Source organism: Arachis hypogaea, chromosome 17 (assembly GCF_003086295.3).
Source record: "Arachis hypogaea cultivar Tifrunner chromosome 17, arahy.Tifrunner.gnm2.J5K5, whole genome shotgun sequence".
NCBI lineage: Eukaryota > Viridiplantae > Streptophyta > Magnoliopsida > Fabales > Fabaceae > Arachis > Arachis hypogaea.
The window spans coordinates 64,892,738-64,920,297 of NC_092052.1; the positions used below are offsets into that span (position 1 = coordinate 64,892,738).

Genomic DNA, 27,560 nt, shown 5'->3' on the forward strand with positions numbered 1-27,560 from the left:
TTGAGAGAAAGAATTATGTGGAGACTCAAAGATTAAATTGTGTTATATAGTGTTAGTTTTGATTCCCAAATTTTATAGTAACCAATACTATTAAATTATTTTAATTTACAATTAAAGTATTTAACAACCATTAATTAAATTATATGTTATTGATCATTTAAAAATGAAAAAAGCTTGCATCCAGTGAATTACTACTTCTTTTGTATTTATTCGAAAAAATTGTTGGTTTATTTTTTGAAATGAAAGAGAGAAGTATTTGCTCAAATGTCTATATTAAATAACACGTCGCACTTATATAAAGCATAACAAAAATCTAAGTTTAATATTGTCGAACCTGTTGCCTATTAATTCAAAAAAATAAGAAAAGTGTATTTCAAACTCCAAAAAAAAAAAAAATTAAAAATATACAAATAATGATATAAACAATTTCATTACATTGTTCCCAAAAAAATAATAAACTTAAACTCAAAGCTAATTACTTTCTAATTAATTTTTTTTAATTTTTTTTTTCAATATTCTTGTAGATGTAGTTCTTTCTTGCAACCTTCACAATAATTTTTTGTTTTGTCTTGTATGGGTTGATTACCAAATTAAGAGTAATGCACATTCTTGTTGTGTCATCAATCTAAAACAAAATACAAAGTCACACTAGAAAATTGCTTAATACAGACAGATTTAGTCTTTATTACAGACGAATTTTTAGTTACCGATGGATTTTTTTCCGTCGAAAAATTACCGACGAATTTTTACTAGTTATTGATGGATTTTCCCTCGATAAATTCTTCCCTCCATTTTCCTGAAACAGCGAACTTTCCGACGGATTTTCTGTCGGTAATTACAGACGAATTTTTCGACGGATTTTCCATCGGTATTTACAGACGAATTTTTCGACAGATTTTTCGTCGGTAATTACAGACGGATTTTCCGATGCATTTTCCGTTAGTAATTACAGATAGATTCTTCGACGAATTTTCTGTCGATAATCGGTAACAGGTTTTCTGACAAATTTTCAGTCTGTAATTTGAACCTTGAAAAATCATCCCACACTCTGAATACAGACAGAAAATTCGTCTGTAAATCCGTCAATAAGGTAAAATAGCATTTTTTATATTTTTTATTGTAAAATAAACCTAGTTTCATACAAAATAAATATAAATTTAATGAATACAAATTTTTAACTAATTTTCATCTAACTTGTATCCAAACATTCATAGTATTTCAAAATAACTAATATTTGATATTAGGAATAGAATCAAACATGATGTTTGGTTTTGACAATGTATCAAGAACAAAGACATTTAGTAATCTCCTCTAACTAGTCCAATATCATTAGTATATATTTCTAACATACAAGAGATAATCATTTATAAATTTATTTTGATTTGAATTGATTTTGTGACGAGGGCTTCACTTAATTTATTTTTCCTTGCGTCCATCTTGTGAGCAAGTCAAGTGCAACTTCTAGTTGGTCCATAGGAACTAAGTGTCCAGCTTTATTTACCTGTTTAATATAACATAAACAAATTAAACATTAATTTTAAGAATCTTGAAAATTAGATATCTAAAATCTATTGGGATATTATTATTAGAAAGACATACATACCTTCAAGAAAGTGACAGTATTTGTTGCTCTGAAAAGCCATGCAGGTCCCACAGTAGCTCATCCTGAACAACCAACACAACAAAATGCTTATTAATGAATTAATTAATAAATTATTCAAAGCAATAATAACTGATGTGTTACCATGAAACCAGAATAGGAGCAATAAAAAGGGCAAACTGCTGATCCAAGTGAACTACTATAAGAACCCTAATGCTGATATGCAAACTGGAAAACTGAGAGAGCACAAGCAAACTCTTCGAAACCAAGTATCACATTGTGCTTTGCGCCAAACAAATCAAATATCTAAGAGAGAATACATTGAGAAGCTTATATGAGTGTAATTCCTATTTTGTAACATGAAAGGAAAAAAAGACATGGAAAAAAGGAATATGAAATTTTTCATACCAAAATGCAGGTTGACTAGGTCCTTTAAACACCTTTGCGAGTATATAGCGAGGTTTGTAGTTATTCTTTTCACTATTTCCACCAAAGCAGAGCTCACTTTAAAATTAATGTACAAACTTTCAGAGGCAGCTGCACATTTGAAAATAAAATGGAAGATTAGATTGATGGACATGAAATTATATTTCTAACATTTAAAAGCACTTTGACGTGGTTATTTAGAAGTTCAGATGAAGAACAACGGTAAGCTATCTTAGGATGACATAGAAAGCTGATAGAGTCAGGATTATTAATAATTTAATACTAGGCTTGGGATTGTACTAGTAACAATAGAACTTGACCTGATTGGAAAACAAGTGAATTAGGCTACGGTATTATTGAAGATCATCTTACTATTAATGTCATAATATAGTTCCTTTTTTTCTCTAACTCTATGCCTATAATTGAGGTGGAGAGAAGATAAAGAAAAGAAAAATGGAGAAAGACAAACTTTTGCATTACAAAGAAAAATTACATTTCATTCAAAATTAATCATCTACAAGACAATAGCAAACCTGCTTTATAGAAAGCCCAAAGTTGAACTTGTTGGCTGAAAAGTAGTTTTCTATGATTGCATACTTGAATACACTTTGTGAGAGTGGCTTACAATGCCATATTGGAATGAACTTAACTTACATAGTACATTAATAAGAAACTGAGACCACAAGTAGTCCACAATATTACCCTATGTAAGAAAATTGCACAAATGAAAATCAAATGAAAGGAATGTTTCACTATAGTTTAAACTCAAAAAATGAGAAAAGGGAAGGATTCCATCTTTTTCTTTGATAGAAGAATTTGACTACTACAGAGAGAAAGAGTACACAGATTTACATTGCAATTGCAAGAGCAAACAAGAGAAACTAAGGATTAAACAAAACACTCCAAACTCGCAACATACATGAAATCTAAAAGAGAAATTCGCATCATAAAATCCCAAAATTCACACCAAATAGAAGTCAAATCTAATCCCACCAACTTATCTGAAAGAGGATGGATTCTTACCTGAGCAGGAAATTGAGTCCTCAACGAACTAAAGGCATTAGGCACGATATTCATACCACCATCACTGGCAGCCTTGAACACCCTATGAAGTTGTCTCTTCTCATATTCAAATAGAAACAGAATCGTGCCAGCCTTAATCTGCTCTACAAAGTGAATTGCAGATGAAGGGAGACCGAAAAGTCCCTTATTAAAACATTCCTTCTTCGTTGCACTATTTGACAAAAATATCGCTCCATAATCCGGTAGCTTTCCAGCAGCATTGTAATGCTTATCATAAAACCTCATTGATAATTTGATATCTTTTACTACACAAAGCTATCACATTAGAAAATAAAAACAACAGAATGTATTGCAGAACTAAACATAAACATAAACAATATTCACCTTTCAAGCTTCAAACATTATACTCCGAAGTAATAATCAGTAACATCTTTGTCAATAAACGCTAATATATATGAATAATTTGAATCCAGACACAAACCTAGGTCAACAACAGCTACAGTCCAGTACGATTACGCGATTAACCTTGATCATTCCAAATGCAAATACAGCCATGTCTCTTTCACTAGCTGCATTAACTACACATGCTGAACCCTACTTTTACAATAGAAACACGGTAAGGGGACTGGTAATAGACACACACTAATTCATAATATTCTAACAAGACAAAGTTAAGTCACTTGTTTTCTTCTTATAACTTAAGAATGTAGAATCTAAAGTGCATTATCAATTTCTGTATACCTTTTTCAGACTACATAGGTGCTGGCAAACTGCATCTAGTCCTCCTTTCCTCAAAAGTTCAATGGAAGCAGAAGCAACAGTGGATGCAGGTATTTGACCACTAGTCTTCTCTTCTACCCACTAATTGGATAAATATCTTTTAAAAAATTTATTCTATGCCAATATAAAAAAAAAGTCAGCACAATCCAGTAATAAAAAGGAACAAAGAGGCTTTTGCATCACGCAGAGTCGAAGATTTGTAGCGAAAGGCAGCATCTTTAGCAAACTCTGTGTCCCCTGCAGGAACATACGTATCAGAATCAGCAACATAATGTATGTCATTGATACGTATCAGAGGAGCAATGGAACTTCCCTTCTTTTCTTGGTACCAAGCCAAGGAGGAGGCGCCCTTCCCCTAACAACCTCGATTTCTCCAAATCACTCCATTCCCACTTCGATCCCCCTCCTCATCCTTCATCGCCGCCAACATCACCAACAACTCTGATACCACTACTCACTTCTGATACCAGCTCCAGGAGACCACAACACCACAACTGCTCTCCCTTCTTCTATCTGGTTTCAATTCAATCGATAAATTAGGGACAGCTATGCAATATATATATATAGTTTCTAGTTTCTAGTTTGTTCCTAAAAGTGCATAGTTGGTTTCCGAAAAATAGGGCAGCTGTGCAATATTTATAGTAAGTTAGTAACTAATGTCCATTCTAATTCAAATTTACTCAAAAGTAGTAAGTAAACAACAATTCAGATTGTCACTACCTTAGGGACAGGGGGTGCCTTGGTGCTGCATGCTTTAGTAAGGTCTTTGCAGAGATATGTGTACAATGAATCGGCATCAGGCTTCGAATTATATAGATATTCAGCAACATCTGTATCTGAATACCGTATAACCTGAAAATTTGAAAACAATAATTCATAATATAATTTGCCATTTTAGAACCAAAAGAAACCATGGCCTTTGGACATGTAGACAAGAAACTCTAGTGCAGTATTTTATCATTGACTGTTCAGTAACTTTCTCATTGACTGTTCAGTAAGTTTAATGATCCTTAATTAAATTTTCTCATTGACAAAGTAAATACTCTATGATTAGTCAAACTGCATCAAGCAAGCACTAAGCTACGTACACAAACCAATATATTATGCAAAGGCCAATTATTAAAGTATTTCTTCCACTTCTGATACCATTATCATAACTTCCAGCTAGTTCAATTACTCTTCAGCACATGCATATTTATCGATGATTCACAAACAGGAATGGCAAAAGGGATTGTCAATTTTCATTATAATAACCACATAAACAGCACAGACATAAGCCCATAACTATCGATTCACTTTTTAGTTACCACTTTTATACACAAAATCTTATCAATACAGGAATATACTATACCTTGCTGTATACTATAGGATTCTATCTGGAGTGGAAAGTAAAATGTAGAGTTCTCTGTGTATTGCTTTTGTAGATAATAAACAGGAAGGCCTGAAAAGAAAGCGGATTCAAGAAAATTGGTGTTTTCTGTCTTTGATGCTGATCCCTATTTTGATATTTGCAGCAGTATCCAATTTTCACATAGAAAGAACACAAAAATTGAAATTAAAATTAGAGTTACACTTAGAAACTAAAACTTTGCCATCAACAAGAGAACATTGTAAATTAAAATAAAAAAGTAACTCACCAGCAGATCTGTGGCCAAACTAGCCATCACATTAGATGTATTCATAATAAAGTTACTAGGGATCATATTCCTGTACAAAACTGTCAAAGAAGAAATGCACAGGGTTAAGAAATTTAAAATTTTGAACCTCATCATGCTATTCAAGTAGTACGCAAGAAAAATTGGAATAAGTAACACAATGCAACTGTTTAGAGATTAATTTATAACTAGAAAATCAAATTAATATCACAAAGGCACAAAGGCACACGAAAATCAAATTAATATCAATCAACAGCAAAAGCAACCAGCAGGCATATGAACAAACAAACAAGCAAACATCTAATTACCAAGCAATGAAGAAAATCCTGCTCTTGGGGACATAGCCTTCGGTCAAGAACTCGAAATCATATATAGCATAGTGGCACTCATTAGGAGGGAGGCAAGCAGCAAAATCTTCGTAGCCTTGAGCTGGCTCACCAAGCTTCTCCACAATGACTTGTTTTTGATTCTCCTCAATCTTGAAAACTATGAACCTGTGAGTCCTTTTTGTCTTGAGCTCCAAAAACTGCAACTTGCAGTCATTATGGACCGCCATTCCAGAAGCTGCATTTGCCTGAGAGATTGAAAGGCACAGCAAAGCAAAGAAATTATGATCAAGCAGATACCCACACGAATCATTACTCACGCATATTTTAATCTTTTTGCCACTTGAGTAGCTAATAGTTCCTCAATAAAAAATAAAATCAAGTGATTTCGATCTTCACCCCTAATTTGATGTCCATTCAACAAATTAGAGGGGAAGATTCTGTGGATGAGATCCCAAAGCATGTTATGAATTTTAGGGTTAGCAAGACTAAAATTAGGAACAAAAATCAGTAATCAGATCTGGAAGGGAATGATACAATGATCAGATCGAGGATGTGGAAGAAGCCGATAAGATCAGCAACACAAACGCAAAGTGCCCAAACCGGTGATCAAAATATTTACGAATTTCAAAACTAAAAAATAAATAATAAGGAGCTATCTAGAAAATTGAAGCACAGTAAAAAAGGACAAGAAGTGGAAATAGAGGAGAAACGAAGAGGCCAGACTATACCATGGTTGCGTTCGCGTTGCCTTTGAAACTTGAAGAGAGGGAAGTAAAGGAAGGAGAAGATATAGGAATGAATTTGAGAAGCTAGAGCTTGCGCGAAGGTAGCTGCGGCATTGACTAGAGGAGATGATGGCTGTAGCACTGAGAAGATATGCGAGCTTGAGGGGCGGTGGTGGTGGAGCTTGAGCTTGCTTTGTTCTGGGAACAAGAAAGAACGAGAGAGACAGGGGCTGTGTTCTACTGGTTCAGTGTTTAAAAAAGAGGAGAAGAAGGAGAAGGTAGCTGTGGCGGTTAGGGTGGCCGGCAGTGGTGCTGTGGGTGAGGAAAGGAGAAGAAGAAGTAGCCTGTTGACGGAGAGAGGGTGAGGAATGCTAGGTTTATCTCGTTTGATTTGTCTACTGTGAATGGAGCTCGGGCAATGATAGGTTTAGCTTATTATTTTCGACGGAAAATTTTAAATTACAGACGGATTTTATGTCTGTAATAATTTAATAAAACGCAGTGTTTTGTGCATTTGATTACAGAACAATTTCCCACGAAAAAAATTAATTTCTCCGACAGAATTATTGACGGATTCTCTTTTCCGTCTGTAATTTATGCTAATTCATTTTATTTGTTTTCCGACAAAAACATCCCTCTAACATTCCATCTGTATTTTTGTGGGATAAAATCCGTCGGAAATATCCATTTATAATAACTAATTTTCTAGTAGTGAGTAGTAAATAATACTTCATTAATTTAAAACTAAATGCTAAATTATTTGATAATATTAAAGTATGCTTAACCTAATAGAGTAGTTGTTATTCTAAATACAGTTTTTTATCCAAATTGCTACCCAAATTCCAAAAAAAGTAAAATAAAAATCACGAATAGTGTCAAAAATTAAAAAATCACGAATAAGAAAGTATATAATAAAATATCTTTAAAAAATAAAATAAAGATAAGATTAAATCATTACGGGCTCATTTTTTGTTATCCTATTTCTATATGCTTTAGATCAGCAAAATAAAAAACCTTAAGCTTAATAGTGGTCTCAAAATCATAATAAAATGAATCATTTTAAAATATTTCATTGATGTACATAGCATGTTAATTTGGGTAAGTTGAATTAGAATAAATACCATTTCTATAAAAATTCACATATGAAAGATAGATGTTAAGATCACAAATTAACATAATTGCTCTTTTTTTAATGTTAAATTTTTTTCTCTCCATTTTTTAGAGTTTGGCTTAGAGTCTAGCTCAACTCCGCCTATGTTATACTTGCGGTACATAACCGGTCCCAAGTCCGGATAAAGGAGGAGGGTTGTGTTAGGTCTTCGGCAACCAACATAAAAATATAGCCGAACTCTCATGACATGAATCAAAGACATTATTGCTCTAAAGCTAGGTCGTTGCCCGGAAGCAACGCGCCATATGGCTCGAGTACGGTGTCAAAGCAAGAGCCGCTGCATTGGTGCCCGGATGTAATGTTAAATGAGCAAGGGTTCTCGCGTTTTCGTGAACGAATGAGGGTAAATAAGCTAGTTCACAAAGTAAAAGGTAAAGGTCGAAGCGACAGAAGGTTGAGATTTGGGACATGGAACATAGGCACTCTAACAGGAAAGTCCATGGAGGTGGTGGACACCATGACAAGGAGGAAGATTAACATTATGTGCCTACAAGAAACGAAATGGGTTGGTGCAAAGGCTAAGAAGTTGGATACTTCTGGTTTCAAATTTTGGTATACAGGAAAGGTGAAGAATAGGAATGGGGTTGGAATAATTGTGGATAAGCAGTGAAAGAAGGACGTAGTGGATGTCAAGAGGGTGGGAGATCGGATCATCTCTATCAAACTTGTGGTGGAGGGAGGTGCTTTCCATGTGATTAGCGCCTATGCACCGCAAGTGGGTTCGGACGAACAACACAAGATAAGGTTTTGGGAGGATCTAGAGAGTTTGGTTCAAGGCATACCTTTGGGAGATAAGATTTTCTTAGGAGGAGATTTAAATGGCCATGTTGGGAGAGAAGTGACTGGATATGGGAGTATTCACAGAGGCCATGGTTTCGGGGTGATCAATGCCGAGGGTAAAACTATTTTGGACTTTTCCTCAACCTTTGATCTTCTCATCGCAAATACATGTTTTAAAAAGAGAGACGAACATCTTATAACCTATAAGAGTGGCATGGCAAGCTCTCAAATCGACTTCTTCTTGTTGAGGAGAGTCAACCGGAAATTTTACATTAACTGTAAAATTATCCCGGGAGAGAGTTTGACAACACAACATAGGGTGCTCGTCATGGATTTTCGCGTTGAGAAAAAGTTGAGGAAAAGACATCATACGAAGAACCCAAGGACGAGGTGGTGGCGGATGAAAGGTGAGGAACAAAGAAACTTCCTAAGACGGGTAGGAGAAGAGGCAAAGTGGGATGGGAATGGAAGCGCGGAAGAGATATGGAGGGAGACGACAGAAGTTATTAGAAGAACAGCAAAAGAAAGTTTTGGTGAATCTAAAGGAATAAGACCAAGAAACAAGGAGTCCTGGTGGTAGAATGCGAGTATACAAGAAAAGATAAAGATAAAAAGGGAATGCTTTAAAGAGTGGTCTTTATGCCGCAATGCAGATAATTGGGAAAAATATAAGGCGGATAAGAAAGAGACAAAAGTGGCTATAAGTGAAGCAAGAACAAGAGCATATGATGGTCTCTACCAGTATTTGAGTACAAAAGAAGGAGAAAAAGGTATATATAGAATCGCAAAGAGCCAGGAAAGAACAACGAGAGATTTGGATCAGGTTAAGTGCATAAAGGATAAGGATGGAGAGGTATTGGCTCAAGAGGAGAAGATTAATGAAAGGTGGAAGAGTGATAAACCCATATTTCATGAGTTATTTTGTGCTTAGTTTGAGTGATTTATTCAATCCTTCACCCACTTATTCATATTAATTGCATGGTTTTACTTTCCCTTCCTTATTATGTGATGTATGTGAAAAACATGTTTCCTAAGCTTTAAAATTAATTATTTTAATTACCTTTATTTCCATTCGATGCCGTGTTTAGTGTGTTGAGTAGTTTCAGATTTTCTAAGGTAGAATGACTTAAAGGATGGAAATGGAAACGTACAAAAATGGAAGGAAAGTGCGTAACGGAGTTTGGCAGAAACTGGTATCCACGCGATCGCATGAACGACGCGATCGCGTGCCAGGAGCGAAGAAGCAGCGACGCGGCCGCATGACTGACGCGGCCGCGCGACTTGAGCATAGCGCATTCGATGCGGACGCGTGACCGACGCGACCGCGCCACAAGGAAAACTCCATATGACGCGACCGCGTGACACACGCGGACGCGTGACAGAGGCCACGTATCAGAATTTACAGAATACGCCCCCAGCGATTTTTGAAGCCCTTTTGGCCCAGATCCAGGTACAGAACACACATACTAGAGGCTATAAAGTGGAGGAATGCATCCATTCAAAGGAGAGCTCGCCAATTTTCACTTTCCATGATTTAGATTTAGTTTGAGAGAGGTTCTCTCCTCTCTCTCTTAGGATTAGGATTAGGATTTAGGACTTCTCTTAGTTTTTAAGAGTGACTCTCGATCCAGGTTTTATGTTTCTTGTTTTAAGCTTCCCTTTTCACTTTTATTTATTTATTCCAGCACTTGAGTTGATTATTTACTTTTATAATTTAATTTATGAATTATTCCATGTTATAGAGTGTTAATTGAATTAATGATATTTGAGGTATTTCAGTTATTGATTGCTTTCTCTTTAATTTGTGTTACCATTGTTTCCAATCTGAAGATATTCTATTCCAGCAATTTACTTTTTCCCTTTTTGGTCTTGGTTAAGAAATCAATAACTCAACATTATTAAACTCAGCATAATTGATAATCGTTATCTTGCTAATTGAACTGAACTTCAATAATCCCAACTTTTTCTTAGGAAATAAATAGGATTCGAAGGTTAAACTAATTAGTCCCTTGACTTTCCTTTACTTTAGTAAAGGTTAACTAAGTGGAATTTAGATTCAACTTTCACTATTGTTGAGAGAGATAATTAAGTTGGACTTCCAATTTCTCTTACCTTGCCAAAAGTTGCTTTACAGTATTTATTTATGTTAATTGCCATTTATTCTACTTGTCATTCAAATCACTTGCTTCTCACCTTCTAAACCCCGATTACAACCTTTATAGCCAATAATAAGAACATACTTCCTTGCAGTTCCTTGAGAAGACGACCCGAGGTTTGAATACTCGGTTAACAATTTTTAAGGGGTTTGTTACTTGTGATAACCAAAACGTTTGTAAGAAAGGTTGATTGCTTGGTTTAGTAACTATACTTACAACGAGAGTTTTTATAACCTCTAAACCATCAATCTTCCGCTCTTTCAAAATGGCGCCGTTGCCGGGGAACTGCTAACGTGTGCCTTATTATTGGTTATTGTAAATATTTTTCTTTTGTTTGTTTATTTATTTTTGTTTTTCCTTTTTATCTTTATTTGCTACCATGAACTCTCACCCCTCTCGCTTTGAGTTTGGTTCTAACTTTGTTGAAGGAAATAGAAGTTACAGCAGGAATATGCATCAAGGTCAGACCAATCAAGGATGGATGGAGCCAAGAAGATCTAATCAACCCTTTAGGCAGCAACATCCTCCGAGATATCCTGGACAAAGACCATTCTACCATGCATACCCAGCTGAAAGATATGGTGGACAACCTTGTAATTACCAACAAGTCCCACCCCGTGCATATAAACCATCCTTTCAACATAACCTCGAACCACCACACTCACAAGCTTCTCTTCACCGTTCGCCACCATATGATCCTTCCTTACCCCAGTACCAATCCAATCACTCCCAATCACCACCACTTTCCTATGTATCATGCCCAAGTCCGGCAACCCGAGAAGCAGAGGTTCGCCTAAAGGAAACAGTAAATAAACTTCAAACAACCATTCGTCAACTGGAGCAAACAATAATTCAATGGGTTTCTAGGTGCTCAAATACACAAGGATCAACCACAGCCCCATGTGAACAGTCTAACGAAGAGCGTAGCATGAAGGAGATACCAGAAACTCCAGTGGACAAGACAGAACATGAATTCGTACTAGAACAGGTAGAAGAAGCTGTCATCGTTCAAGAAGAAGAGTTGGTTGAAGATCTAGGAGATGCTGAACCTCCATGGGAATCCAGAACTGAGGAGAACTCCGTCAAGGACGCTACAGTTGATGCTAAGGAGGATATTGTACAATCTCCTAGGCAAGTTGTTTATGAAGAATCAGACGGAATGACCCAGGACACAAATTCCCTTGATGATGATAGTCACAAGTCAAATTCTCTTAGTAATGAATTTGCATCTGCAAGTGAATTCTCTGAGATCGAAGAATCTTCCCCAAGTGAATATGAAGACGATGCGGAGGTAGATTTCTCTCAACCTCCAATCTATAACTCAAGTGATGAGGAAGACATAGAAAACTTTGACCAGGACACAGATACAATTGTAGAGCCTTGCAAGGAAGTGGAGGAATTCACAGAAGAGCACAAGGGAGTAGAACTTACAGAACCACCAGAAACACCTACCCCAAGGCCATTACCACCTAATACAAGCTTCAAGTGGGTACAATCCTTAACCTATACCTTTACTTATTCACTTGAATATGGTTTGCTTGAAACAGATGGCCAGCTTAGAGCTCTTTGCGGCTTTAAGAGTAAGAGGGAAATGGCTCGTACTCAGAGCTGGTGCACGAGGTTCAATAAGGTTCCACGCTTCACCTCGAAGCACATGGATTGGTATCATACTCAATTGCATGGATCACGGAGAACGTTTGGTCTCCATGGTGAGATTCTACTCTTTAAACTGCCAGGATGGAAACATGTAGATCAAGACGGAGGCGGATTTAAAAACAAGGCTTGGGATCCTGGAATCTATTCTGACATTCGTCACCCCGGGAGCCTGAAAATCTGTTTGAAGCTGCTCAAAAGCTTTACATGCCTAGTTTGGGACCCTGGAGGCTATTGGCATTCCAAGCACTGGTGGAGATTTCTGGATGAATTTAAACACAAGCCACCATAACAAGAAGCCCTCCCAATGTCCAACTTAAGGACTTTAACTAAAAGTGCTAGGTGGGAGACAACCCACCATGGTATGATCGTTCCTTTTGCAATTTTAATTTTATTTCATTTTGTTTGTTTTTGAATTTTATTTTTATTTTATTAAACCTAGAATCATGCATAGCATTCACATTAAGCATTGCATCCTGCATTCAGTAAAAAAAAAGGGGGATGCACGACGCGACCGCATGCCCCATGCGATCGCGTCATATTGCGAAAACACTATCCACGCTACCGCGTCACCCACGCGGCCGCGTGACCCGGAGATCAGCGTAAATATCCAACGTCCAGAAAGTTAGGCTGGAATCGTGCGGCCCTTGTGTGTTTTGCACAAATTGGCCCACGCGATCGCATGCCCCATGCGATCGCGTCACTTGCAAAATACCAATCCTACGCGACCGCGTGAGCGACGCGATCGCGTCGCATGGATTGCACATCACCCCAGAAGGAGACAGAGAGTTGCGCTGAAACGGTGCTGGAGTCGTGCGTTTAGCACAATTTCCAGCGACGCGATCCCGCGACCCACGCGATCGCGTCATCTCCTCTTCCACCCCTTTCATGCGATCGCGCACCCCACGCGATCGCATCCTTCCCATTTTCACCCCAACCACGCGGCCGCGTGGATTCAAAAATATAACACCCCCTATCACGCGAAACCCTACATTCGCGCAGCCCCCCCCCCCCCAATTCCTCTTCTCCCTCTCTTCTTCCCCAACCCTCAACCACCACCACCCCTTCCGCCATCGCGCCACCACCCAGATGCCGCTGCCGTCCAGACGCCGCCGCTACCTACCCCCCTTCCTCCCTCCCCTTATTTCTTCTTCTTTCTTCCTCTCTTCCCCCCTCTCCGCCGCTGCCCTCCGCGAACCACCACCCACCACCGCCGGCCATCCCAGCCGCACCACCCCCCCTCTCCCCTATCCAATCCCCTCCCCTATTTCACCCATTACCCTTCCCAAAGCCCCTACCCCCTAACAGCCACAACCGCCGTGCCCACCGCCGCCACCCGCCGTGCCGGACATCACCGCCACCACCCCAGCCACCTCTGTACCCCAACCTCCTTCTTTCGCCTTCCAGGTTCCGCAACACGCAATCCCTTTTATCCGTTCGTAGTTCTTCTTATTTTTTTTCCATTTCTGTTCATAATTAGGATAGATAGTCTTGCATGTTGTAGTGGATTTTAGGTTGTTAGGTAGATTAGGCTGTGGTTAGTGACTCTAGGTCTGTTTATTTGCACTGTTCTTGCTTCTGTTTCATCATATTTGCAAATCTGCTATTGCTGTAATCTTGTTCATATGCTGTATTTCTTGTATATTGCTGCTCTTTACATTGAATTTTCATGTTTCTATTAATTATAGGTAACTGCAGCTTGACTTTTTAATTCATATGAACTGCCTTGTTTGCTGTTTATTTTCCGGGACAATCCAATTTTTGCCAGAATGCTGCCCAAATTTTTTGTGAATTGTTTTCATTCATGTTTTGGTTTGGCAATCTGCACTCTGTTGTCCTCTGCCTTAACCGAACCGTTTCATGAATGCTATGGCAGACTTTCTTATCCTCTTTGATTTCCTGGTTTATAGACTGCATTTGTGATATCCTGATTCCAGTTCTTGCTTTCTTTATATCTATTTGAATCAACATCACCCTGTTTTGCTTGTTCGGTTATGAGTTATTTCTAGTCATAATTGTGAATCCTTGTTACATGGACTATTTTCTTTATGCCACTTACTTTAACCCGCATTTTACTGACTCACTAATTTTAATTTACTAACTTCTTTTTCACATTCTAACCATACTAACCTTTTAAAATCTCTTTTCTGATTTTTCACTTTCCTCTAACTTTCTAACCATGGCATAATGACAATTTTTCTATTTAACTTGAATTCTGATACATTTTGGATTGTAAATTCTTCCTTTCAAATTTTAAACTACTATACAATTCTTAATACGCCATTACTTAACTCATTTACCTCATTTAAATTCTCCCATGCCACTTTGTATTTTCTTTGCCTATATGCCTACTTGCTTTCCTATTTTCATATATCCTGGTTTTCCATTTTTCAGGATGTCTGCCTCACAGAGGAAAGGAAAGGGTAAGGCCACTGGCAAGCGCAAGAGAGGAGATTCCTCCCAGTCCATCATTGCCCTCATGCATGATTTCTCATGGCGGGAGAAGAACTTTATACAGCAGGAAAAAGCTGACCAACTACTCCCTGCAAATGATTCAATAAAATTTGCAAACCGATACTGCGAGCTGAAGTATCTGGCATTTGCAAACTCTAGGAATCTATACTTGGAGAGAACTCTGAAGATTCCAGAAGCACTCCAGTAGTACACCACTAAGCAAATTAAGTAAAGAGGCTGGTTCTTTCTGAAAAGAGCACTGACAGAGGTCAATGCATCTTGGGTCCGGGAATTCTACTGCAACTACTACATCACCACCCTCGATGCAGTAAACCTGAGAGGAAAACAAATTCTAGTCACTGAGGAGGCCTTAGAGGACATTCTCCGGCTCCTAGCCAAGTCCGATCAGCCTGATGGTTATACAAAGGCTGAGGAGGACATGCGCCTGATGCAGTTTGATTGGGATGCTGTGAAGGCACGGATAGATCACGACCCGACAGTTCCTTGGGAGATGGGTCAGGACACCACCATGCCTAGAGGGATCAAGAGGGCGTACTTAAATGATGAGGCTCGGTTATGGCACCAGATCTTGAGCAACTATGTGATGCCGAGTACTCACGAGAGGGAGATCCCAGCTACTATGATCACCCTCCTATGGTGTGTGATGGAGGGTAAGGACCTTTATCTGCCATGCTTTATCCGGCATTATATGGCCAGGGTCCACATCCGAGGCACCCTCTCTTTTTCGTATCTGGTTACAAAGCTAGGCCGTCGAGCTGACGTGCCATGGGAGGATGCCGATGAGAGACCACCAGCGGTGGACTGCAGGAAGATCATTCCTCACAGCAGGAACTTCCTAGCTTTGGGCTACAGACCACCACCCTTCACTGCTACTGATGAGACAATCCCACCGTCTGCTGGACCCTCTTCATCCACGGCTGCCCCTATTGCCCCTGCTGCCACCACTGCACCTCCACCTGCCTCTGAGCCCGTATACCGCCTCGTGCACCGCCTATTCTGACAGCTTGATCAGATGGAGCGCCGTAACCGGCGTCGGTATGAGAGATTGGAGTGTCGCAGCCAGCGACGCTATTCGCATCTGAAGCTGATGATCCGACAGGGTGGTGACATCCCCTCCGAGCCCGACACACCATCAGAGCCATCAGAGGAGGAGGAGGATGAGTACGAGGAGGAGACTCACTTCCAGGAGGAGACCCATCAGCAGGCAGACACAGAGCAGGCTGCACCACATCAGGAGGTTACGCATCAGATAGAGGCTGCAGATCCGGAGATCCCGATCTAGTCAGCACCTCCTCTACAGCAGCCAGACCCTCAGCCCACCACCACCACAGAGCCTCCAGCTACCATCCCTACCAGTGATGACACCCCTTCACATCCGGCTTGACTGAGCATCACGGACGATGCTTCATTTTATGTGTGGGGAGGTCGCCATCTCTGGCGTTTTATTTTGGTGAACCACTACATCTCTTTTTTTTCTTTTATTTTGGATATTTTTCTGTATTTTTCTTTTTACTGTTATTTTCTGAGTACTTATACATTGCTACTTTTATGTATTTTTACTCTATTTCTGTATTTTGCATTTTTAGTTCATATTTTTAGTTTAGTTGGCAATTCTGACTTATTAGTGGATTAATTAGTATAGTTTACCCTTTTTAGCATAAGATAGCATAGTTTAATTTGAAAAATATAAAACGGAAGTAAACTAGGAAATTGAACATAATAGATTTAAATCCATAAACCTTGTATATATAGCATTACATCATATAGTTAAGTTGACAACATTTCATCAAGGAGGAACATTAAAACTTTAAAGGCTACCCTAAATAATTTTTTTATGAGAATAATGAGAATTTTTAACTAAACCTGCATAACATATATGAATGATATATGATGCTTGAGTTAGAGAACACACAACCTGTGAGTCTTGAGCTTAATTGTATGGTTGCATTCAAACCATAATTTCATTCCTGTGTGTTTCGCTTCTTTTTATTCTGACGTTCTTTACTTTGCTTTAATCTATATGTCCAATTATAGAATATAGAATATAGAATATAGATACATACCAAAAGAATGATTGAGGCTGTCATTTGATTTTAGCTCACATACCCCAAAATAACCTATCTTTCACATCACCCTTGTTAGCCCCCTTGAGCCTTTAAAATCCCTTTTATTCTATTTAGCCACACTACTAGCCTTAAGTAGAAAAACAAAATAAAATCCCAAGTTGAATCCTTGGTTAGCTTAAGATAGAAAATTATGAATAGATTAAAATATGGAAAACCTATTGGGAACATGGATGATAGAAACAAAAGGTAAAAAAGTTAAAAGAAATAAAATAACTCAAAAAATTTGGGAAGCATGCTAATGAGAAATCAAAGTGATTCAATTACCATGTGCATTTAAAAAAAAAGTTATTTTTCAGCATTTAATAAAAGGGGATACAAAAGAAGTCCCCAATGCAAAATAAAAGCAATGCACATGGGATAAAAATAAAATTGAAACATGATCATGTAACAACAAGTGGGATAATATGGGAAAATTGGTAAAGAAGCTTGTTCTACTAAATATGTATGTTAGGTGAGATCTTAGTCTAATTAAGGATTCACTTATTAGCTCACTTAGCCTTATACATATATCCTTACCTTTACCTTGGCCCCATTACAACCTTCATTAAAGACCTCATGACTTCTGGTATGACTGTACTCTATAATTGTTGATTGGTTAGATGAAGAACAAAGTTATAGAAAGTAAGAATAAAAAGAAAAGTAGACTGAATAAACCCAATAAACACTGAGTGACTAGAGGGTAAACACAAATTCCAGTGAGGGTTTAATAACTCATCAACATATATCTGTGCTTAATTTACTAATTGTTTTGCAAGTTTGTACAATATTTTTCTTTTCCCATCTCATTTGCAAAAATGCTTTATTATTAAAAGGTTGGCTATATATATATATATATATATATATATATATATATATATATGACTCCTTGAGAATGTGAATTAACTTGACTACATGTAAGCTTTATATATGAGTGGATAAATTGGAATTGCATGACTTATCTAGGTAGATGCATTTAGAATAGGTTGCATTGCATAACATTCCACCACTTTAACCTTACCTTATTCTTTACCTTGGATTTAGCATGAGGACATGCTATTGTTTAAGTGTGGGGAGGTTGATAAACCCATATTTCATGAGTTATTTTGTGCTTAGTTTGAGTGATTTATTCAATCCTTCACCCACTTATTCATATTAATTGCATGGTTTTACTTTCCCTTCCTTATTATGTGATGTATGTGATGTATGTGAAAAACATGTTTCCTAAGATTTTAATTACCTTTATTTCCATTCGATGCCGGGATTAGTGTGTTGAGTAGTTTTAGATTTTCTAAGGCAGAATGACTTAAAGGATGGAAAAGGAAACGTACAAAAATGGAAGGAAAGTGTGAAATGGATTTTTGCAGAAACTGGTATCCACGCGATCGCATAGGCGACGCGATCGCGTGCCAGGAGCGAAGAAGCAGCAACGCGGCCGCATGACTGACGCGGTTGCACGACTTGAGCATAGCGCATTTGATGCGGACGCGTGACCCACGCGGACGCGTGACAGAGGCCACGTATCAGAATTTACAGAATACGCCCCCAGCGATTTCTGAAGCCCTTTTGGCCCAGATCCAGGTACAGAACACACAGACTAGAGGCTATAAAGTGGGGGAATGCATCCATTCAAAGGAGAGCTCACCAATTTTCACTTTCCATGATTTAGATTTAGTTTGAGAGAGGTTCTCTCCTCTCTCTCTTAGGATTAGGATTAGGATTAGGATTTAGGACTTCTCTTAGTTTTTAAGAGTGACTCTCGATCCAGGTTTTATGTTTCTTGTTTTAAGCTTCCCTTTTCACTTTTATTTATTTATTCCAGCACTTGAGTTGATTATTTACTTTTATAATTTAATTTATGAATTATTCCATGTTACAGAGTGTTAATTGAATTAATGATATTTGAGGTATTTCAGTTATTGATTGCTTTCTCTTTAATTTGTGTTACCATTGTTTCCAATCTGAAGATATTCTATTCCAGCAATTTACTTTTTCCCTTTTTGGTCTTGGTTAAGAAATCAGTAACTCAACATTATTAAACTCAGCATAATTGATAATCGTTATCTTGCTAATTGAACTGAACTTCAACAATCCCAACTTTTTCTTAGGAAATAAATAGGATTCGAAGGTCAAACTAATTAGTCCCTTGACTTTTCTTTACTTTAGTAAAGGTTAACTAAGTGGAATTTAGATTCAACTTTCACTATTGTTGAGAGAGATAATTAAGTTGGACTTCCAATTTTTCTTACCTTGCCAAAAGTTGCTTTACAGTATTTATTTATTTTAATTACCATTTATTCTACTTCTCATTCAAATCACTTGCTTCTCACCTTCTAAACCTCGATTACAATCTTTATAGCCAATAATAAGAACATACTTCCTTGCAGTTCCTTGAGAAGACGACCCGAGGTTTGAATACTCAGTTAACAATTTTTAAGGGGTTTGTTACTTGTGACAACCAAAACGTTTGTAAGAAAGGTTGATTGCTTGGTTTAGTAACTATACTTACAACGAGAGTTTTTATAACCTCTAAACCATCAATCTTCCGCTCTTTCAAAGAGCTACTTCTACGGGTTATTTAATGAGGGACAGAAGACTCTTCCAAGCCTTGGTCGATTATGCACAAGGGAAGAAGATCAAAATTTTGACTACTATCGAAGGATTCGAGACTTCGAGGTAAAAGAGGCTCTAAAGCAGATAAAAAATGGCAGGGCAGTAGGACCTGATAATATTCTGATTGAGGTTTGGAAGGATCTTAGAGAAAAAGGCATCAACTGGTTAACCATGCTTTTTAATGAGATTTTAAGGTCAAAGAAGATGCATGATGAGTGGAGATAGAGCACCTTGGTACCTATCTACAAGAATAAGGGGGATATACAAAGTTGCAGAAACTATAGAGGGATTAAGCTTATGAGTCATACTATGAAGTTATGGGAAAGGGTGATAGAACGGAGGTTGAGAAAAGAGACACAAGTAACAGAGAATCAATTTGGATTTATGACAGGCAGATCTACCACTGAAGCGATATACCTATTAAGAAGGATGATGGAGAGGTATCATAGTAATAAAAGGGATCTACATATGGTGTTTATTGATTTGGAAAAAGCGTATGATAGGGTACCAAGGGAGGTCTTATGGAAGGTTTTAGAAAAGAGGAAAGTAAGGATCGCATATATTCGGGCAATTAAAGACATGTATGATGGGGCCACAACTAGTGTGAAGACTCAAGGTGGTGTGACAGAGGAATTCCCTATTGGTATAGAATTATACCAGGGATCATCCTTAAGTCCATACCTTTTCACATTAGTCTTGGAAGTACTCACAGAGCACATCCAAGAGCCTGTGCCATGGTGCATGCTTTTTGCCGATGATATCGTCCTTATGGGAGAGTCAAGGGAAGACCTAAATAAGAAGTTGGAGTTATGGAGAGAAGCTCTAGAAGTGTATGGTCTGCGCATAAGCCGTAGCAAGACAAAGTATATGGAATGTAAGTTCAGTCTGAGAAGGGAAAACCCCAATATAGAGGTGAAGATTGGAGAAAACATCCTACGAAAAGTTAAAAGTTTTAAGTATCTTGGGTGCATCATACAGGATAATGGAGAGATTGAACATGATGTAAATCATAGGATTCAAGCAGGTTGGTCAAAATGGCGGAGTGCATCTCGTTTTATATGCGACAAAAAAGTGCCTTTAAAACTTAAAGGTAAATTCTATCGCACCGCTATAAGACTGGATATGCTGTATGGTACGGAGTGTTGGGCGGCTAAAAGGGAGCACGAACATAAGCTGAGTGTGGCAAAGATGAAGATGTTGAGATGGATGAGTGGTCATACGTGATTGGATAAAATAAGAAATGAAGATATAAGGGAGAGAGTTGGAGTAGCACCCATTGTGGAAAAGATGGTTGAATCGCGTCTCAGGTGGTTTGGACATGTGAGAAGAAGACCGATAGAATATCCAGTCAGGAGGGTGGATGAAATGGAAGATGGACAAAGGGCGAAAGGCAGAGGAAGACCTAAGAAGACCATCCATGAGGTGGTCAAACGAGATCTACATGTAAACGGTCTTTCTATAGACATGATACATGACAGAGCACAATGACGTCGTTTGATTCATGTAGCCGACCCCACTTAGTGGGACAAGGCTTTGTTGTTGTTGTTGTTGTTGTTGGCTTAGAGTCTAGCTCATAGTTATCAGAACCGACCTGACAATCGACCTAGTCAGGTTACTGAATCACTGGGTCCCTGGTTCAACCGGTGGGTCACAGGTTCAACTGGTTGACCCGATCATAATTAATTAATTAATTATATAAAATTTAATTTTTTATATCAAATTAACTTATTTTCTAATTCATTAATTAATTAGTATCTATTACATTATTCAAATATATGTTAAAAAATATTAGTATTAATAGATGTTATATAATTATCAATAACAAAAATATATCATTGATTAATAAAAATTTTTTGCTTATCTTTTTAAATTTAAAGATATTTAACAAAGTTTAATTTTTATTTTAATAATTATAAATAATTAAAAAATAATTCTTTTTAAAAAAAGTAAGTATAAAAAAATAAAATAAATTACTATGAATACTATTTATTAGAATAAAAATATAAAAAAATATCTTAAATGTACATGACTAAAAGAATTAATACACAAGTGATTAATTAGGATGTGTCTAATAGTTAGTAATATATTTATTAAAACACACCATATAACACAAAGAGAAGACTTGCCCCAGTGATTGAAAGGACTTTTTTGCAACTTGAATAACTCAAGTTCGAATCTCAATAGCAGCGCCTAGTGTATATTCTCAATTTTTGAAATTGAGCGATGCTGACATCAGCGGTTGACCCGCTCCGATTCGAGTCTCGGTTTAGACCGAGTTTGACCGAATTTTTTGAGTTTAACTAGTTTGTTCATTTATCTGGTTCAAATGTTAACTCTGACCGGTTTAAAATCCGGTTCACCGGTTTAAAATCCGATTCACCGATTTAAAATTTGGTTTATTGATTTTTTGGTCGAATCGACCGGTTCAGTCCGGGTTTGATAACTATGGTCTAACTAAATTATCTGAGGTTCGTGCATATGAAATAAAACAAGATATCAATAGATTGATAAAGATAAATATTTGAGTGTGAAATCAGGTCAAACAAAATTTAATAAAAATAAGTATTGAATATTGAATTTATGTTTAGTTCACATTGAAGTATTTTTATCTTATTAAGGGCTTTTACCTTTTTCATGAAAAATTTTTTATATTGTACCATCATTTAGGAAGGAGAATTTTTTCTATTAGGGATAGAATGACTCAATTACTGCTTGCACTTGACAGTATGCATATATTTATACTTTATATTCTTTCATTAATACACAATATTGATAAAAAAAAAATTTTAATTTTAAGTTACACGATAAGACTAATATAGTGGTATGTATTAGTAGGTTTAGGAGAAACTTTTCTATAAAGTAAAATAGAGAGGGCACCAAGTAACTGTTAGATTCATTGATACCATCCAAGACAGATTCACTTTTTATTTTGAATTTTTAATAAATATTCTTAAATTTAATTAACACCTTAATAAATATTCCTAACATAAATTGTAAACAACACAATAAACAAGGGTTGAATAATACTTACAGAAAATACAGTAGAGATATACGAATGTTTTATAATTAAGCACTAAAAAATATAAATTATATATATGGCAGATATCATATTTATCTATCAAATTTATTTTCTTTGTTAAATTCAAATAAGTATGTGACCACTAGATGTTTGTTTCATTTAATTCCATTTTGGCATGTGGTTTAAACACAACTAGAAGTCTCTATAGTTGAACCAATGCATAGAAATAATTTAGTAAATTCTTATAACATTTAGAATAAGAGAAAAATCTAAAATCTTCACAAAATTTAATTAAAAAAACACTATAAGAAAAAAGGTCTATGGCCACGTTTTTTTTTTGCTACGCTTTAAAAGCGTGGCCAAAAGTGGTCAATGGCCACGCTTTTGTGAGGGTGGCGATTGAAAAGAAATTTGGCCACGTTTTTTCTTGTCACGCTTCAAAAACGTGGCGAAAAGGGTCAACGGCCACGCTTTTGGAAGGGTGGCAATTGATTAGAGAAACGGCCACGTTTTTTTTCTGCCACGCTTCAAAAGCGTGGCCATAGAGAGAAACAGGGACATTTTTAAAGCGTGGCGACAGAGTTTCATTACGGCCACGCTTACAAAATGTGGCCATATCGTAGTACTCTTTTGGCACGCTTTAAAAGCGTGGCCAAAAGCTTTTTTTTAAAAAAAAAATCCTAAAGACCCGGCCCCCAACCCAGTCCCCAACCCAATTGACGTTCTTTCAACCTATCCCCATCCCTTATCGAGCTACCCTCATCGAGCTCATCACATCCCTTGGTCACTCTTTCACCCTTGCTACCCTATTCGAGCTCACATCCCCGCCGTCTCCAGCACCACCCTCGCTGCGCCGTTAGCCTCCGCTCCCTCTCTGCCTCGTCTCCTTGTCGCCGTTACTAGCATCCTTACCGTCAGCGTCAGCGCCAATGGCTTTCCACGTCTCTTGCTCGGTGTCAATGTCGGTCTTGCCCTTGTTGAAGGAATAGTTGCTTCGTTGCGTTGTTTCAGGTTCTTCTCCTCTTTCTTTCATGTTTCAATTCGCGCCAGCAGTGCATTTGCAAATTTTAGGGGTTTTTTTAGTGTTGAGCACAATTTGGGGGAGGTTTTGGTGGGGAACGGGAATTGAAAAATAACGATGAAATAAAGGACGGTTTGTTTATGAGTTCAAGCCTCTGGAAATTTTGAATTCCATCTGCTTATAAATGCATTCATGAGCCAATTTTTTGGGGGTTCTTGAATATGATAACCTTGTTTATAGAATATTTTGTTGTTGTTTTGTGTGTTTGCACCTATGGTTACATGTTTGTACCCGTGATTCTTTTTTTAAGTTCTGTATTCCTCTTTTCTTTTCTATTTGTTTTCTTCACTAAATTAGCTTCCTTTTGGTACTACTCTGTTGTATTCCTCTGCCCTTGTTTGATGTTTTTCGATTGAAAATTTGGAATTTCGCTAGCACGCCAGGGAAGTATGTGACTGAAACCTGAACTAGATATAGGAATGATGTAATTTTCGTTGGCTTTTCAAGAAATGTTGCTTGTCATCCTTGAGTTTGTTTATTGTTTGAGTTGTGATTTTTTTTTCTCTGATTTAGGGACTGGTATAACCTTGAGAAATCGAAGCAGGTGAAGGCATTTCGTTGTGGAGAGTATGATGAGTGCATTGAGAAGGCAAAGGCATCTGCTGCTAATTCGAATAAGAAGGTGGTGAAGTATGCTCGCAGGGAGGATGCTAGTTCTGGAAGTTAGTTCATCAAAACACTCAGCACCAACTTCTTCTAAAGTTTATTCTGCAACAACTTTTGGCAGTTGCTCCATCCTGGTTCATTCACTTGGTTAGTATATTCTGTTTCGTAATCATCAATATACTTTGTATGTTTCATGGTTGGCCGTAGTAAATTTGTGTACTTAGTGTTTTCGGGTTTTTTCAATTTGTTTGCAGATGGTGAAGAAATTATAGGCCTTCAATATTTTCAATCTAGAGGAATGAACATGAAATTCAATGTTTCTCTTTCTTCTTTTGGATTTATTTTCTTAATAATTTGATTTCAAGGTAGCATGACTTACCACTGATGTGAAGAAAAGAATCACAAGTTCACAATTGTGTTTCTTTGTTGTTGTTGCTTCTCAAAAGTTATGCAGTGTCATATTCTGGATTTTTTCAAGGTACATCATGTTTAATGTTCTACTGATGTTTGTAATTTTGGCTTTCTAGGATTTTCTTGTCTTGGTGGAGAAATTTTACTATCTCTCTGGCAGATATGACATTGAGCTGACTGTTGGTGATGCTGTCATGGTATCTTGAAGTGTTTGCTCAGCTTAATTTCCCCTTTCTCAATTCTATTGGCAATCTGAGAAAAAAATGTGTATTGTTTCTGGAGAACTCTTTCTTACGGCCACTTGACCATCTTGAATTAGATCTTCTAGAAGCACCTACTATCAAGACACCCCGTCTTTCTCCACTAGCTGTTGATCCATACACGAGATATGGGCCCAAAGCAGAGATAACCCACTTATTCAGGACTCCTGAAAGTAAAGTTGCTGTAGAAGGGAGAGTTCAGTTTGATCTGCTCCAGGTAATGTTGATTTTGCTTTTCATTAACTATCCTCTGTTTGGATAATCCAACTTTATTGCTGAGTAAGTTTTTTTGGCTTTGTTTTATTTGAAGGTTATGCAAAGAGACTACAAATTAAGTTCTTATTCTTTGAATTCTGTTTCAAAAAGTTTAAGCTTTAAGTGTGTAATTGACCGCAATTTTTAAGACTACAAATTAAGTTCTTATTCTTTGTATTGATTGTATCGAGTTAAGTGTGTAATTGACCGCAATGTAACTTGGCTATAGCATTGTTTGATTTGTATAGTTAACCTCAGCTAATATTTTTTATTTTTGAAGATCGATGGTTTAGAAGTTATAGTAAACTCTCGTTGCAAGTATAGTTACTAAACCAAGCAATCAACCTTTCTTACAAACGTTTTGGTTGTCACAAGTAACAAACCCCTTTAAAATTGATAACCGAGTATTTAAACCTCGGGTCGTCTTCTCAAGGAATTGCAGGGAAGTATGTTCTTATTATTGGTTATGAGTCTTGTAAATTGGGGGTTTTGAAAGTAAGAAACCAGTATGTTAAATGATAAAAAAAATAAAATAGAAATAATAAAATAAACTCTTGGCAAGGTATTAGAACTGGAAATCCTATCCTTATCAATTGTGATGAGAATTGGATTTTAATCCCACTTTGTTAACCTCTAACTATGAAGGTAAATCAAGTGGACTAATTAGCTTGATCCTCAGGTCCTAGTCAATTTCTATGGAAAGACTAGAGTTATTGAAGCAACTCCCAATTTCAACCACTGCTTTATTTGATAACTCAAGCGTTACCAATTACTTAACCAAAGCCAAAAGGAAGAAAATATCTAAATTAAATTAACAGCATCCATATAAATAAAGCAAAACAAAATTAAATCTAAAAATACCTCAAATTGCATTAATAAAGGAAATCAAATCTAACATGGATGTTCATAAATTAAATTAGGAAAATAAAAAAAAGGAAAATTGAACCTGATAAAAAGAAATAATCCTGAAAGCAAAGAAATCCTAAATCCTAATCCTAAGAGAGAGGAGAGAGCCTCTCTCTCTAAAAATTACATCTAAAACTAAAAATTATGAATTATGAGCTTCTCATTATGAATGAATGGATTTCCCCACTTTATAGCCTCTAATATGTGTTTTCTGGGCTGAAAACTGGGTCAAAAACAGCCCAGAAATCGCTGGAGTAGAAAACTGCCACGCTGATTTTTGGAACTGCAATGCGTCCGCGTGGAGCGCGCGTTCGCATCGCCTAGTATCAGGACAACTATTGAATATTATATCAAATCGAAGCCCCGAACGTTAGCTTTCGAACGCAACTGGAACCACGTCATTTGGACCTCTGTAGCTAAAGTTATAGCCGTTTGAGTGCGAAGAGGTCAGGCTGGACAGCTTAGCAATTTCTCCAACTTCTTGTATTCCTTCCACTTTTGCATGCTTCCCTTCCATCCTCTGAGCCATTCCTGCCCTGTAATCTCTGAAATCACTTAACACACATATCAAGGCATTTAATGGTAATAAGAGAGGATTAAACATAGGGAACTTAAGGCCAAAGAAGCATGTTTTCAATCATAGCACAAAATTAGGAAGGAAAACGTAAAACCATGCAAATAGTATGAATAAGTGGGTAAAGAGTTGATAAAAATCACTCAATTGAGCACAAGATAAACCATAAAATAGTAGTTTATTAACCTCCCCACACTTAAACATTAGCATTTCCTCATGCTAAGTTCAAGAGAAGCTATAAAAGAGTGAAGATGAATGGTAAAATTTATGAAATGCAACCTATCTATATGAATGCAACTATATGCTAAGATGTTTCTATCTACTTGGTTAAAAGTAAACAAGTTCTCCAAGACAAAAATAATTCAAATTCCACTAATTCAAATCATACAATAAAAAGCAAGTAAACTTGTAAGAAGATATCTCATGAAAGCAGGGAACATAGAATTAAGCACTGAACTCTCATTGATAATGTATATGCACTCTAGTCTCTCAAATGTATAGGGTAATCACTCTACTCTTCTCTAATCATGATTTCTAAATTTTGTTCTTCACCTAACCAATCAACATTATTTAATGTACCAATGCAAACATTATGAGGTCTTTTTCAGGGTTGTAATGGGGCTAAGGTAAGGGTAAAGGTATATATATGGCTAAGTGAGCTATAAATTGAATCTTTGACTAACCAAGCTCTCACCTAACATATATACACTCTATATAACTCTAGAATCATGCCTAGCTACCCAAAATTCTCACTTTTGCATCACATACTCATGTATCAACTTTTCTTTAATTTTATCACATATGCATTGATTTTTTTTATTAACTTAACATTGGGGTAATTCTGTCCCCTTATTTATTTACTTATTTATTGAATATATATTTTTTTCTCTCTTTTTTTTTTCTCTTTTTTTTAAATAGAAAAATAAACATAACTTATCAATGCACATGGATTTTTTTATT

At 37.0% G+C, this 27,560-nt stretch overlaps 1 protein-coding gene across 14 annotated transcripts; it reads right to left on the minus strand.

The window, feature by feature from the left end:
* Positions 1–1,216: 1,216 nt before the first annotated feature.
* LOC140180966 (actin-depolymerizing factor 1-like) lies at positions 1,217–6,981 on the minus strand. Of its 14 annotated transcripts, none has more exons than XM_072222912.1 (12): positions 6,542–6,945; positions 5,793–6,058; positions 5,467–5,546; positions 5,181–5,325; positions 4,550–4,681; positions 3,791–4,342; positions 3,531–3,643; positions 3,050–3,354; positions 2,009–2,137; positions 1,745–1,906; positions 1,604–1,665; positions 1,217–1,501 (listed from the first exon to the last, which is right to left on the minus strand). In XM_072222912.1, the coding sequence occupies exons 1-3, from the start codon at positions 6,542–6,544 to the stop codon at positions 5,522–5,524; spliced, it is 294 nt and encodes a 97-aa protein (XP_072079013.1). In that variant the 5' UTR covers positions 6,545–6,945; the 3' UTR covers positions 1,217–1,501; positions 1,604–1,665; positions 1,745–1,906; positions 2,009–2,137; positions 3,050–3,354; positions 3,531–3,643; positions 3,791–4,342; positions 4,550–4,681; positions 5,181–5,325; positions 5,467–5,521. The 14 variants fall into 14 exon arrangements, with proteins under 14 accessions (XP_072079013.1, XP_072079011.1, XP_072079008.1 ...); XM_072222910.1 differs by having other exon boundaries at positions 3,434–3,643; XM_072222907.1 differs by having other exon boundaries at positions 3,050–3,643; positions 6,542–6,981.
* Between the last annotated feature and the right edge of the window lie 20,579 nt (positions 6,982–27,560).